General features: G+C 42.7%; 1 protein-coding gene across 1 annotated transcript in view; it reads left to right on the forward strand.

The window, feature by feature from the left end:
* NRK (Nik related kinase) overlaps positions 1-13,895 on the forward strand; it is an 895,726-nt gene that overhangs the window by 360,257 nt on the left and 521,574 nt on the right. Inside the window, exon 7 of the mRNA XM_086918574.1 lies at positions 8,365-8,495. Coding sequence (XP_086774700.1) covers positions 8,365-8,495 — 131 coding nt within the window. The remainder of the gene's footprint in view (positions 1-8,364; positions 8,496-13,895) is intronic.

Raw genomic sequence — 13,895 nt, forward strand, 5'->3', positions numbered from 1 at the left:
CACAGGTCTGAACAACTTGTAGTCTCTTCCCTGCGGTGCTCCCAAGTAAACTGTATTCACGTAGTCCAGCCGAGACAGTATGAGTGCTTGAAACCAAAATTCGTCTGACAAAAAAAGGAAGAAGAGGAAGAATCTTCCTAATTGTCCTAAGAAGTCCATAGCAATTAGCTGCAACTTCACGGGCTAAATACTACTACCTTGGGGTTTATGTATATACCGAGGTGATAAATATATCTCCTATTCGAAATGTTGAATTTAGAAATTAGGCCAGCCTTGCAGAATCCGTATTTAACACACCAAATTTGGCATGTTTTACCCTTTTCTGGATCTTTTTCCTGATGAAGTTTGACAAGTTAGACTGAGATCCACTAGGAGAAAATTGTGAGGGTGCAATAATTATATTTCAAGTCGTAAATCTGATCCCTATGCAAACTCCAGTTTGCACAGGGATCGGAATTTAACCCTGAATTTATAATTCGGGCCTCTAGTTCTCCCTCCATCCTTAATCCTTGAAAACAATCAGGGGCCGTATTACAGAGAGTGCCCCGAGGGCACAATGGGTGATTGCGCCCGCTTAGCGCGCCCCCAGGGCACTTTGGAAATACAGAAGGGGCTGCAGAACATGTGCGGCCCTTTCTGTAATACTGATAGCGCTGGCGCACATAAAGTATCAGCGCTGTCTGCAAGGGGTGTTCCACATGCAAATGAGGGAATCCCTTTGCCTCTCTGCCAGCACCATATTGCAGACTTGGGAGCAGAGGAAAAGAAGCTGAGAGCAGCCTCATGGAGGGGGAAAAGGGGAACCCATGGCCCCCCAGACATCCTCCCCTTGCAGGCAGGTGCAGTCACTGACTGCACCTGCCTGCAAGTAGATGTCTAATCCCATTTAAAAGTGCAGGCGAGGGCCACCTGCACTGGGAAAACATGGAGCAGCTTAAAGCAGCCGCTCCATTTTTCACATGAATGCGCTGCCCCTGGGAAGCCTAAGATTGCAGATGTGTTTGGGCCGTGCATTCTATGTAATAGGGTGCACTTTCTCTGTTTGGACCTGTTTTAAGGCGTACCAGGCACAAACAGGGAAAGTGTGCCCTAATACATAATGTGGTCCAAGTTGTTTTTTACAAAGGCCAGCACTGTTTTGATGTTTTAAACAGTGCTCATGCTTCCTATAGGAGAGCCTAAGCTTGAAAGGAAATGAAAGCAGGATATTGAGCACTCTTTTATTGTGCACATTCGAGAAAAAGCTGTACAAAGATCTGCAGATGCCGATAGGCAGGGTTTGAGGGTTGTTGCGCTCCAAATGTATTCTTAAAGACTGGAGCACAGCAACATCACAAGTCCTGTCATGACTTATGCAGACGCTTAAGGCCTAATTACGATGTCGGTTGATAAGCTTCCGAACGCTTGTCGGAGGCTTACCCACCTACATGGTAGGTTTACATTCCTGCCACTGAATTATAATGCCAGCGGTCAGAGTGTAAACTGGCCAGGGAAACCGACTGGGTTCCTCCAGTCAGAAGCTACAAATAATCCCTTCAAAACTTGAATTTTTATAACATTAATTATCATACTGTTTTCTTTTCTAAACTTTTAACCATATGAATCTATAAACTCAAAACAGTTTTTTAGTCCACATGCATTATTTAAAAAAAAAAATAAAGGTTTATCGCTTCTTTTTTAAAGTCACTGCCTTTTTACTGTATTACTATAATTGAAATGTTATATTTTGCATTCTCTTTTGGTAAAGATTTTAAATAATCAATCAATAAATAATCAATATATTCCTTCAGGACGGCGTTTCCGCCGTCAGGATTATGAGGTCTGTTTCTGACAGCCTTCCGATGTCTGCCCTTCCGACATAGAAATGCTGTCGGAGAGTGACTTTGGGGTCCCTAGCAGGGCGCCTTCTCCTCTGGCCCTCCGTTTGAGGTCCTGGTGCCCCCTTCAAATTCATGCACCATGTGGCAGGCACTGTAAGGGATGTGAAAAAACCTCCATTTTACAATGGGAGCTTGTGTTGGGGCCGGCTTCAGACAGACGCACAAGCTCCTACTGTAAAATGGTTGCATCCTGATTCGGTATGTGGAACTGCCGACCTATGGTCTAGGGGTTCCCTCACTGAAATGATGTGTCTGCCCAACATCGTAATTAGGCACTTAGATGTGTCAATGTTATTAGAGGGAAGTTCTTCCTCATATTATGTAGTGCTACCTGAAACTTTAAATATTTTAGAAAAATTAGATTTCAAAAACACTTTTTCACACACTGACACCACTAATTTCATTTTAGGAGGTATAGCAGAAGACATAATAAATAGATATGCTGCAAAATGTCTTTTTCTGCAAAATAATTGAATTGATGGGCTCTGGACAGTGCTTAATTTGAGCCGGTGGGTGCAGGTAGGGCCCACCAGCACTTTTTTTTTGGGACCCTGTACTTACTTGTTACCATAAGATTTTGAACCAGAACAAAAGAGAAAAAAAGCAGCAAAGAGGAGAGATTATAAGATTGTAAAATAGTGACAAGGGGAGAAAACAGGGGTGAGAAAGAACTGAGAAGAGTGAGATAAAGAGACAGGGAGAGAATGCAGGTGGAAGAAAGAGGCATGCAGTGAAATCAAGATTTTGTAGCCTTGGTATTCGATGACCTCAACACTAGGGAGCAGCGTCAGCAGGCTTCTAAGAAAAATGTGGGCAATTATTGTGTTATACAAGTGGCTGCTCAGCTGAATGATGTGTCCACATTGTTTCATTTGACCCGAGTTGGCATTTCAGACCCAGCACAGCCTGGGTTAAGACCACCCAGCCTTTCATTAGCCTTATGGGACGACAAACATGCCATTTCACAATTTATCAGGAGTGCATGAACTGCCCAGCAGAACAGTAAGCCATTTTCAGCAGAGTAGAGACATTTCTTTCCGACTATAGTGGAGCAACAGAAATGAGGTGGCACTTAGGCCAGGGTGAAGAAATGTGTTGAATAGCGAAACAGCTACATTCTTTCTTTTTCCAATTTGGTTGAGTAGCGAATTTGAGTTAACCAAAAAATGTACCAACCTGCTTGACTGGTGAAACAGTGGAATGGCTGGATTCCATCCATTTCTGGTATTTTTTCCTTAGTGTCGCATTTCTTCTTGATTATTTACAGTTCTATCCGCCCGATTCATGAACCTAAATTGCGCTCGCAAGGGGCCGGATTCTGAGAATCCGGCCCTTTGCGAAAGCGATTTTTGCATTTGGGATTCAGCATCCCAAATGCAAAAATCGCTAATTGCGATGTCGCAAATGTGCGAGGAATTACATTTAAGGAATCTCTATTAGAGATTCCTTAAATGCAATTCAACATCCAATTTAAATTTGCGAATTCGCAATTTCTTGCCGCAATTTACCGCGAGGTCAGACCTCGCGGTAAATTGCGAAAACTCAGAAAAATGCATTTAAATGCATTTTTCTGAGTTGCATGTTACACACACACATGTCCTTTGGACATGTGTGGGTGCAACACCTGTGTGAAATTTCATTTGAGGGGGGCCGTTTAGAGAGCCCCTAATAGCGAATCATAGCGATTCGCTATTAAGGACTCGCAAAACGGTAATCATGTAGGAATCGCATAATAAAATGCGATTCCTACTGATTCCTTATTTGCGATTAGCAAATTGCTAATCGCAAATAAGGAATAACTCGCCATTCATTCCTATGGGCCAAAAGGCCCATAGGAATGAATGGGGAGTATTCCTTATTTGCGATTAGCAATTAGCTAATCGCAAATAAGATTGCGATTTGAAGGGTGCCAGGGGTGTCCACAGGACACCCTGTAGCACCCCTCAAATGAAATTTTACACAGGTGTTGCACACACACATGTCCAAAGGACATGTGTGTGTGTAACATGCAACTCAGAAAAATGCATTTAAATGCATTTTTCTGAGTTTTCGCAATTTACCGCGAGGTCTGACCTCGCGGTAAATTGCGGCAAGAAATTGCGAATTCGCAAATTTAAATTGGATGTTGAATTGCATTTAAGGAATCTCTAATAGAGATTTCTTAAATGTAATTCCTCGCACATTTGCGACATCGCAATTAGCGATTTTTGCATTTGGAATGCTGAATCCCAAATGCAAAAATCGCTCTCGCAAAGGGCCGGATTCTCAGAATCCGGCCCCTTGCGAGCGCAATTTAGGTTCATGAATCGGGCGGTATGTTTCTCCCACAAAAATGCATTAGGAGCCTAATGTATTAGGGCATATTTAAAATAGGTCCCTCCTTTTCAGAGTTGCCATTGATAGAATGCCACACATGTAACAGTGGTGACTCCATCACTAATTTAGCACAGATGTCCAAGCTGGAACAAATATAGCATTACCATAAGCCTTCATGCCATGGAACACAACTTTTCCAGGCAGGACAGATTCACAATGGAGAGTGAGAAACACGAGAAATCTACTCCAGTAGGTTCGCTCCTATATTTGGAGAATATTCATGACTTTATGTGCTTTCACAAATAATTTTAATGAATTCTTTGTAATCAATGACAGTCCAAGATCTACAGAAGCACTTCTTTTTCACAAAGTGTATACACACACATTTTACAGTAAGGCCCTTTTTACGAGTTTCGAGGTCATCCAAATTGGATTGCATCTCTTGTTTTTTCTAATTGAATTGGGATTGTTGAGTTAATACCTCATGAGGCAATACCATATGAAATGAGCATGTGAAAAATGCACAAAATGTGAGAAAAAGGTACAGAAATCATGAACTAAACTTTAATTTCTGCAATCATGCCCCAAATATATATGATAAGGTAATACCTCAGGGAATTACCATGTTGGCTTCCTTAGTGGAAATTGTGCACATGTAAATGACGTGGAAATTTACATTTACACATGCAACGTATTTTAACTCTGAGGAAATGTTTTCTCAGTAGAGTGAAAAAAAAACCTTTTCCTCCATCACAATAAAATACAAGTGTTGTCTTCACTTTTCAATCATCCACTGGATTTTCTTAAGGATGCAAAGCCGCCTTGGTAATATAGGAGTGTATTTTGTGTCTTAATCTAATCGATACTCATGATCACTTTCAGGGTTGGCCCACATGCCCCTTGCCTCCATGTCTACAACTTATAGGACCTTATGTGCCATTATTGGAGCACAATGTCCTGCTGTTGGGACCTTCATTTTTAGAATCCCTGTAGAGTGTGGCCCAGAAATTATAGCCCCCAGCCTCTCTAGCAAAAGGGAATGAATAAGTAACTCCTTTAACCTGTCCGGTCTCTTGGGAAGAGTTCTTTTGTGCTGGTTGAATGTTCTACACATAGCTGTTTACATCATAGAGTGGAATGGAATGTATAGATTATAAAATAACTGTTAGGAATTTCGCTTTGTGTTAGGATGGTGTTGTGACAAGAAATAGTGGAGTACCCAGTGACTGGTGCATGTATGACATGGACCCCATAGCTGCTGTTTGAATGATAAAATACAGCAGTATTCAAGGTTCTGTGTGCCCCATTGCTCTCCGGGTCCCGGTGGCCCTGCACCTGAGGCACCAATGCAACTTGGTGGGAAATAGGTTCTGAAATCTTTTCCTGTGGCTTACTCATGCAGTACTCCTTGCTTAATGCTCCTAAAAGTTAGGAGAAAGCCCGGGATAAGCCAGATGAACTCTCTGCTTGTTACTTGAACTCAGGACTAAGGCAGGAGTACTGTAAGAGTAATTCACATCTACTCTTAGCAAAACCTTGGTGGCCACTGCATGAATCCTGTCACCTTCCATTGCTGAAGTAACCTTTCTTATGACATTATTCGTTGGAGGCATGGGTGTTGGGGTTTAGTATTAACCACATCCTAACCATGAGCTCAATCACCTCTTTGCCTCTGTGTGTTTCAAAGCTTTATTCTGCTCTATGCTTTATATAAAATACTGTACTACGTATTAAATCTACATGAAATTGGATGTCCTGTTAGGCAGCACTCACCTGCCTAAACATGTTTTTTTTCATTTTCTTTTCTTCTCTAACTTTGTTATAACATTTCCTTTATGTCGTTATGCCAGAGGGAGAAAAGGGCCAACATGTTTCGGCCAGTGATAGCTAGTGTATAGGTCTTTGTCATGACTTTTTCAGGATTCGACCAGACTGTCATATTACATTGCTGCTGTTGTAATTGTGGTTTATAAGCTATGGTGTCTAGGACTGGGCTGAAATGCCATTCACATTTTGATGGCATTATAGTATCTTTAATTGGTGGCACTGTTCCTTTAATACCTGCATCTAACGGTGAATTAAACAGCGTCAGAAGGTAGTGCACATGCGCTTTGCGTGTGTAGGCACTAATAGCAACAGTAAACCGCAATCATGGCTCAATTGCCATGACTGTATTGGAGCACGCAGGCCTAAGCTGTGTGCTTCCATGAGAGCAACTAGAACTACCACATAGTATGGACAATGTGGTTCAGATAAAACTGCTTGTCTTTAGCTTCTGCATCTGATTGCACACGATGCAACAAGAGCAAGCAGCATATTCATACTATAGGCCCTCATTGGAGTAATATCCCTGCGTAGGGATTCACAACTGGTCAATTCTGAGAAGCCTAATCTTTCAGCTCCTGAAATTACTGGGTGCAAGAAAACCTAGGGACATATCACAAGCACCTATTGTGACTTTTTCTGATGCTCTGGTGGCATAGCGGCATTCCACATATTTACAAGGTGCCGCTAAGACAATTAATGTAGCTTAACGCCACCTTGTAATATGCCCCTTTCCACTGCAGTTCACTGCGGCAAAGGGGCGTGCAATGGGTGTTGCAGTGGACGTTTCATTGTTTTTTGACGCAGGATCAGATTTCCAAGTCTGGGACAGCGCCACAAACTAAGGCCAGGGAATACCTGGTCTTAGAATGGCGATACGAGGAGATATGATTGATTTCTCCTCTTTGTTTGCTCTTTCTATGTGCGCTGCATTTCGCAGCACACACCTAGAAAGTAGAAAATGCCAGTATTAATTGTTTATGTGCAGGAAGGTATCCCTTCCTGCACATAAACAATCGCCCCACCAGCGCAAGCACCCTTGCAACATGGCGGCAGAGAGCCTGCGCTGCATTAGTCAGCTTTTGTGGCGTTAGGGGAACAAGAAGGGGTCCCATATTTTTGAAAATGATGGAGCATGGCGTTGCCAAATTTGGCGTACCGCTATTCTCAGGCATTTTCTTGTACATATGCCCTCTACTTACATTTATCAGTTGCTGAAACAGACCAGAGAAAACCACTGGGTGCCAAACAGGCAGAGGCACAGTTGGGCCCTCTCTCACTCCATGAAATGCTGTCTGCAGCAAACCCCGGGCATCCCCTGCTTGCCCAATCCACTGATCCCACATTACTGGTAGTACTGGATGTACAGGGGTATTGCCCATTCAAGGATCACATCATTTAATTACCCGAAATTGGTCAGGATATACCATCTGAATTCATGAATTCCAGCCCTGGTATCTCCCATGCAGTATTGTTCCATTCATGGCGGGTCCCTTAGAATGAGCTAGCATTCAGTTGCCTCATATAAGTGCACCAGGTCACTCCAACTACATACACCACTCAGTTAAACCCTGGTTCCACATGTTGCTAAAGTCATTGCATCACTTAAGCCTTTTTGACGTCGCATTAGATGTGTGGTGCCCTCTTACACAAGCAGGGTTGAATGTAATCTATGCAGGGCCACTGGAATTATGTGGCATGGGAGGTCCAAATTATGTGGCAGGGTTGAGTAAATTATGCAGCAAGAATAGGCAAATTATGTGGCATTATGACGCCCATTTTGTGATAGTATTGCTTCGTTATTTGGCATTGTTTAAACTTGTTTACACTGTCTTGGCATTGGCAATAAGCTACAGAAAGGTGCCCAGTCAACCTTTGCTAAGGGCCTTTCCTTGCGCTGCATAATGTTTCACTGTATTCTTAGTAACTTTTGAACCATTTAAGCTAGGCACAATGTTTTTTGTTAAAATCTACAGATCATGCAGCATATGATGGATTATGTGGCAAATGCGCCATAATCGAGTCATTCCAATAGCCCTGAATGTACATTAAGGACAGCATGTGTAGAGGCTACACTTTTGGGCGGAAGGAGTAACTGTAAAACTTTTCCTAGTATTTCTTTTTCTCGTTTGTGCATTTATAATTTTTTTCAAGAAAATGAGACAGCACAACAATATTTCCCCATCAGATGTGAATTAGATTCAAATGTAAAGTCGAGCCAAATAAAACTCAAAATGACTTCCATACGAGACGCCTATTCGTGTGGAAAATAAATAGTTTCAAAATGTTGTCGTGTGTGCTTTCAGGCTGTGCTTCATTACCTCCGACATGCTTGCCTTTCTAGTTGATTTCGGTGTGAGCGCTCAACTGGACCGGACCATTGGGAGGAGAAACACGTTCATCGGAACCCCTTACTGGATGGCGCCCGAAGTCATCGCTTGCGATGAGAACCCGGAGTCCACGTATGACTACAGAGTGAGTGTTGCTGCGCTCGCATTTACATAGAACATTGTGATATGTGTGTCCCCCAGCGAAACAGCAATGCATTCTTGGAAGGTAGAAGAACTGCACCGCATAATGTCCTAATCTATGTCCTTCCAAGGGAGTGGCAAGGTTTCATGTGTGGTAGTTAACGCTATACATAAAAAACAAAACAGGTGTGTAGGGAATATATTGCCTGCAATCACTATCAGTGATAATTTGTTTTTTTCCTTAAAATAATATGCGGATTTTGGTGTTTAGTGCACCAAAGTGCAAAAGCCACGGGCATTCTTCCCCTTTAGATATCACCAGGTTTGACCTGCAAACTCTGGGGCAGATTTACAATTTATTCACGCGCTGCATTGCAGCAGTCCCAAATGCTGCACTGCGTGAAAAGGAGAGAGGAGGAGAGCACCATATTTACTGAAATATGGTACTCGCCTCTCTTTTCCCTAGTGCCGGCGCTGAAATCAGCTGTGGTGCACCACAGAGACACTTTTGAGCCATTGTGCAAGGGTGTCTCCATGAGTCTAGCGTATGTTTTGTACTGGAAGTTTGGCGCTGGAAAGTAAATCAAAGTAAAATGATTTTAGGTTGATTTGTGTCACTTTTGTGATACAAATGCGTTGTAAAATCTTAGTAAATTTCCCCCTCTGTCTGGAGTGGGCTGCTCCAACAGCCGTGGCCCGTGGAGGGAGTTCCGTGGGGCAGACAGGCAGGGCGGGGGAAGGGCAGGGTGGGGGGTGATAAACACCGGAATATGGATGATTGCAGGTAAGTAAGCAATTACATTAAGAAAACGAATTTCGTAGCGCGCCTTGCATCGCATTTTGCGATGCAGGGCACGGAACGAAATTCGTTTTATTAAGTTAATTGTTAACTTACCTGCAATCATCCATATTCCGGTGTTTATCACTCCCCACCCTGCCCTTCCCTCGCCCCGCCTGTCTGCCCAACGGAACTCCCTCCACAGGCCGCGGCTGTGCTCCAACGAGCAGTTTGTGAACTACCAGTAACTTTCCATCGACCTAAAAGTAGCTCCCTTGTGAGCTGTACTAAATCAGAAGCTTTTGCTTAGCTTAATTAATATATGTATGCTGATTGAATAGCATGTGTTCGAGAGAAAATGCGTGTATATTCAGAACTCATAAGCTGATGTTTGGAGGTAAATGTTTACATTTTCAAAATATATTTTAGATTGATATTTGAGTGATGAATCCTTCAGGATTGGGGAGACTTTATTAATAAACCTTGGGGCAGATTTACAAGCCCCTTGCGCCACGTTTACGCCGCCTTGCGTGACGCAACAGCGGCATAAACGTGGCGCATCCCTGCAAGGCATTTACAACATGACGCATCTAGGGAGATGCGTCACGTTATACAGCTCAGCGCCACAATGGGGGTGTTCCCACGCAGGGTGGGCGTTCCGGCACCTGTGCGCCTCGCAAAAGTGCCTGCGTGAAATCTACAAGATTTCATCCAGGCACTTCCGCGACGATGCTACGTCAATTCCTTACACCTGCTTCAAGCAGGCGTAAGGACTGACGCAGCATGTTAAGTATTGGGCAGCCCTGAGCATTGCTGGAGTTGTGTTGCACTTGCGACGCGACTCCAGCGATGCGCCGCCCTTACGTCACAAGATGCGTCACGAATCTGCCTACCCTTGTGCCACGGCGCGCCGCATTGTAAATGCGGCGCATCTGCCGTGACGCAAGGGTAGTTTTGCGTGACGCATTTGTTCTGGCGCATCTCTGCTGATATGCAGAGATGCGCCAGAAGTCGTAAATATACCCCCTAGTTGCTAGGGGCATTGCTGTTATAGCTGTTATATATCACTTGCGTAGAGACATTCCACATTGAAAAAGTCTTTTTACATTACTGCTGGCAACCATTCCTAATGAACTGAGGTGATCACTGCTGTAATGCTGCATGTGGTGGCCACTAATGTAATCTTGTCTGATATGATCACTATTATAACTCTAATCATATAAGTAGTTCAGGATGGTTTTCATTAACAATAAGCAGCTCTTATTACCAAAAAGGTTGGAGACAGCTGGTCTGGAGGATGAAGTTTCTATTGCACTTAGGGGCATATTTACCATCCCCGATCACCATCACAACTTCACTTTTCTTCACTTTGTGGTGGTGATAGGAGCCTTTCCTTATTCACAAGACTTAACGCCACCTTGTGAATAAGGCACCCTTCCACGCTATACTTAGCGTAAAAGGGGCATGAAAAAGGTGCTGTGGTGGGCGTTCAACCGCTGCACTGATAGATTTTGACGCTGCCCCATATTTACAAGGGTGGCATAAATATGGGGTGGTGCCAAAAATTTAGACCAGTTAAACACTAGTCTTACCGCAATGAGGAGAAATGTTTAATTTCTGCTGTTTCCACATGTGCTGCGTTGTACAACCCAATTGATTGTTTATGTCCGGGAAGATGTTCCTTCCTGCAAATGAAGAATCATTCATAAATATGGCGTTTTGCAACTTCTAGGTGTGCTGAATTAAGCAGCACACTTGAAAGTGGCAAAACACCTTTTCAGATTGTTTATGTGCAGGAAGGGACACCTCCCTACAAATAAACAATCATTCCCTTAAATGCAGGCACCCTTGCACTATGGTTCAAGGGTGCCTGTGTTGGCGCTAGGCAGCTAAATTAGCACACGTCCAGGGGGAAACTCAAGGATGCACTGTGTTCTTGTAAATACGGTGCAGCCCGACACTTCAGAATTGGCAGAGCACGGGGTTAAGCCAAGGAGGCTAACGCCGCATTCCTCCACTTCCATGTAAATATGCCCCCAGTGTGAAATGTGTGCAATAAAAAACGAATAACTCCTAATTCGAATACGTGCGGTAAGAGGAGATAACACACATACTCAACGCTATTGTGCCACTTGTAATGAGCACCCTAGTGCTAAATAGAAGTAGGTGCAAAAAATAATACTTTTTTCTCACAGTGTAGGTTTAGTTTTTGGACCCAATTCCAAATTATCTCCATGCAAGAATGTCTAGCTAGAACTATTAGCTGAAAAATGAATCAGGAGAAAGCCATCTTTTTGTATGTTTAAGGTGCAGAATTTGGAGAAAAATCAAGTCAAATCCAATGTACAAGAATGGGTGGATCACTTCAGTGCTGGATTTTGAAAACTTTACTCGAGAAAGCAATACATTGGATGTCAAGGTGCAGCAACAAAAAGGGTGTGGAGTCACAAGGGACAGAGTCACTCAAAGCAGTTTAACAGTCAACATACATTTAGTTTTAAAAACTCTGCCACTGGAGAGACTTTGTGGGCGGGAGGGGTAGGTCGGCAAGGGGCGGTTGCGAGCACTGTACCGGGAGGGGGAGGGGGTTGGGGGGATGGATGGAAGGGGGGTCGGGGGGAGGTTCCTTTGGGGGTTGTTGCAAACTGTGTTTTTGTATATTAATATGCTCTCTTGCTCAGGTTGACCTTTGCTTGTGGCGCGGGGCCATTTGTAGGTCTGGTTGCCTTCATGTTGCCCTCTACCAACACCTGGCTGTATAGCACATGTTGGGATTGTCTTGATTTCTTATGCAATGTTTCAATAAAAAGGATTTAAACCTAAAAACTCTGCTACAAAGAAATTCGCAACAAGGAGAAGTGTGACAGTAAATTTGTTCTGGCTTAATTGGTGGCAAAGGATGCATTTTACAATATCTTATATGGTTAAGACACCTGCTGCTGAGAGTTTTGTGTGCCTAGTACATTTCAGACAATTAATTTGTTTTCTGCAAAGCACATTGTGTAATATGCAGATAATAGATTTTTATTCTATGTAGATGGGTATGTGGGTTACTGCTTTTGACACAGAGATCCTTTTATTACTTGCAGTTCATATATTGCACTCGTCTAGTATAACAGTGAGCTAATAATCAGCACGAAGGACCTGAATACGAGCTGCAAGGCATGCGTTTAGACTTTATAGTTATTGTCTCAATCTGGTGTCATTAAAAGGCTGTTAAACATGTTTTTTGGGGGTAGAAAAAAGTCTTCTTGTGTAATTACAAGGCTGCTAAAAATGTTTTTTGGGGGAGTAAAAAAGTCTTATTAGTACATGCAACCCCAAATACTGATTAACATTTTAAATCATGACTTTGTTTCTCCCGGCTATGCACTTGTAACATTTAATAAATACCAGTAAAGACGATGTGTGACTCCTACACCTTGAAACTCTCATTATCCTATGTAGTATAGTGGATAATGATTTATATATGTGTATGATTTATAAACAATGTATACTATGTGCATGTGATGTATAGTGCTCTGGCAACCTAGACTGGTGTGAGTAGCTCTCTAAAATAAGTACATAAAAATAGTGCTATTTAAATTGTTACTTATGCAAATACTCAGACACACCTATACATCTGACATTCTTACAGTGCATGCATATTTCTTATATGCAGGGATTGAACAAAATCAAAAGCTTGCCTCCAAATAGTAGTTTCTCTTAAGTACTTGTAAAGTAATAAGCTCTGTTCTTTTGTTTCCCCGCCATTGCATTGGCCACTAGGTGTTAGGCTCCAGATAGCTCCCAGCCAGGATTATACTCAATCAAAAGGAGAGCTGATGGCCCTTTAAATTCGGTCTTTGTTTTAGGCACAGCTGGAACCTAAAGAAATCCCCCTCGCTGCCAGCATGTTGCTGTGCCAAACAAAAAGCAGATGATGTGCCAGTGCTGCTAAATTGTGTCCCGGTGCAGGCAAATTACAGCAGAACAAACTCAGCTTATTTCACAGGTGCCTCAATTATAGCTGCCGGCCCAGGTTCAGTCTGGATCCCATTTAATTCAAGAACTGGATCAATTTCCTGAACATAGAAGAAAGACTATGTTCAGGCTGACTCTATCTCTATGGTCCAAAAACTCAATCGCTACTCAAAACGCTACTCAAAAACAAAGGCCTTTGTTTAGTGCTTGGTGAACTGGATGCTTCTTTAGAGACATAGTGGACAGTCCATCCGCCATTCTACACTTGTATTATAGCATATGGTACTTGTAATACGGGGATATCTGCCACATTAGTGACATAACATCCAGTAGGCCGGACTTTAAATAGCTCCCAAAATCTTTCTGGGAAGTTTCAAGTTTAAAATCAGATAGTGGCCTGAGACTGCATATATGGTGTGGGGTTTGCATGTTTCTTTTGAATATTATGTTTTAAGAATCCAAGATTTATGATGAAAAATACTAAACCAAAAATCCACAAAGGAAATAAAATGGTTAAGAAATAGAGTACCATGTAACATATAAGGGATGTTTGGTGTCTTTGGTCAGAGTACTCTTGCCATAGATATCATGGAATGTTAGGTTGTGGCGCATCATGTTCAACTCTACTCCATGTTGATTTTTATGAGCTGACTTAATTCATAA

The sequence above is a fragment of the Lissotriton vulgaris genome, chromosome 4_1 (assembly GCF_964263255.1).
Source record: "Lissotriton vulgaris chromosome 4_1, aLisVul1.2, whole genome shotgun sequence".
In the NCBI taxonomy this organism is placed as follows: domain Eukaryota; kingdom Metazoa; phylum Chordata; class Amphibia; order Caudata; family Salamandridae; genus Lissotriton; species Lissotriton vulgaris.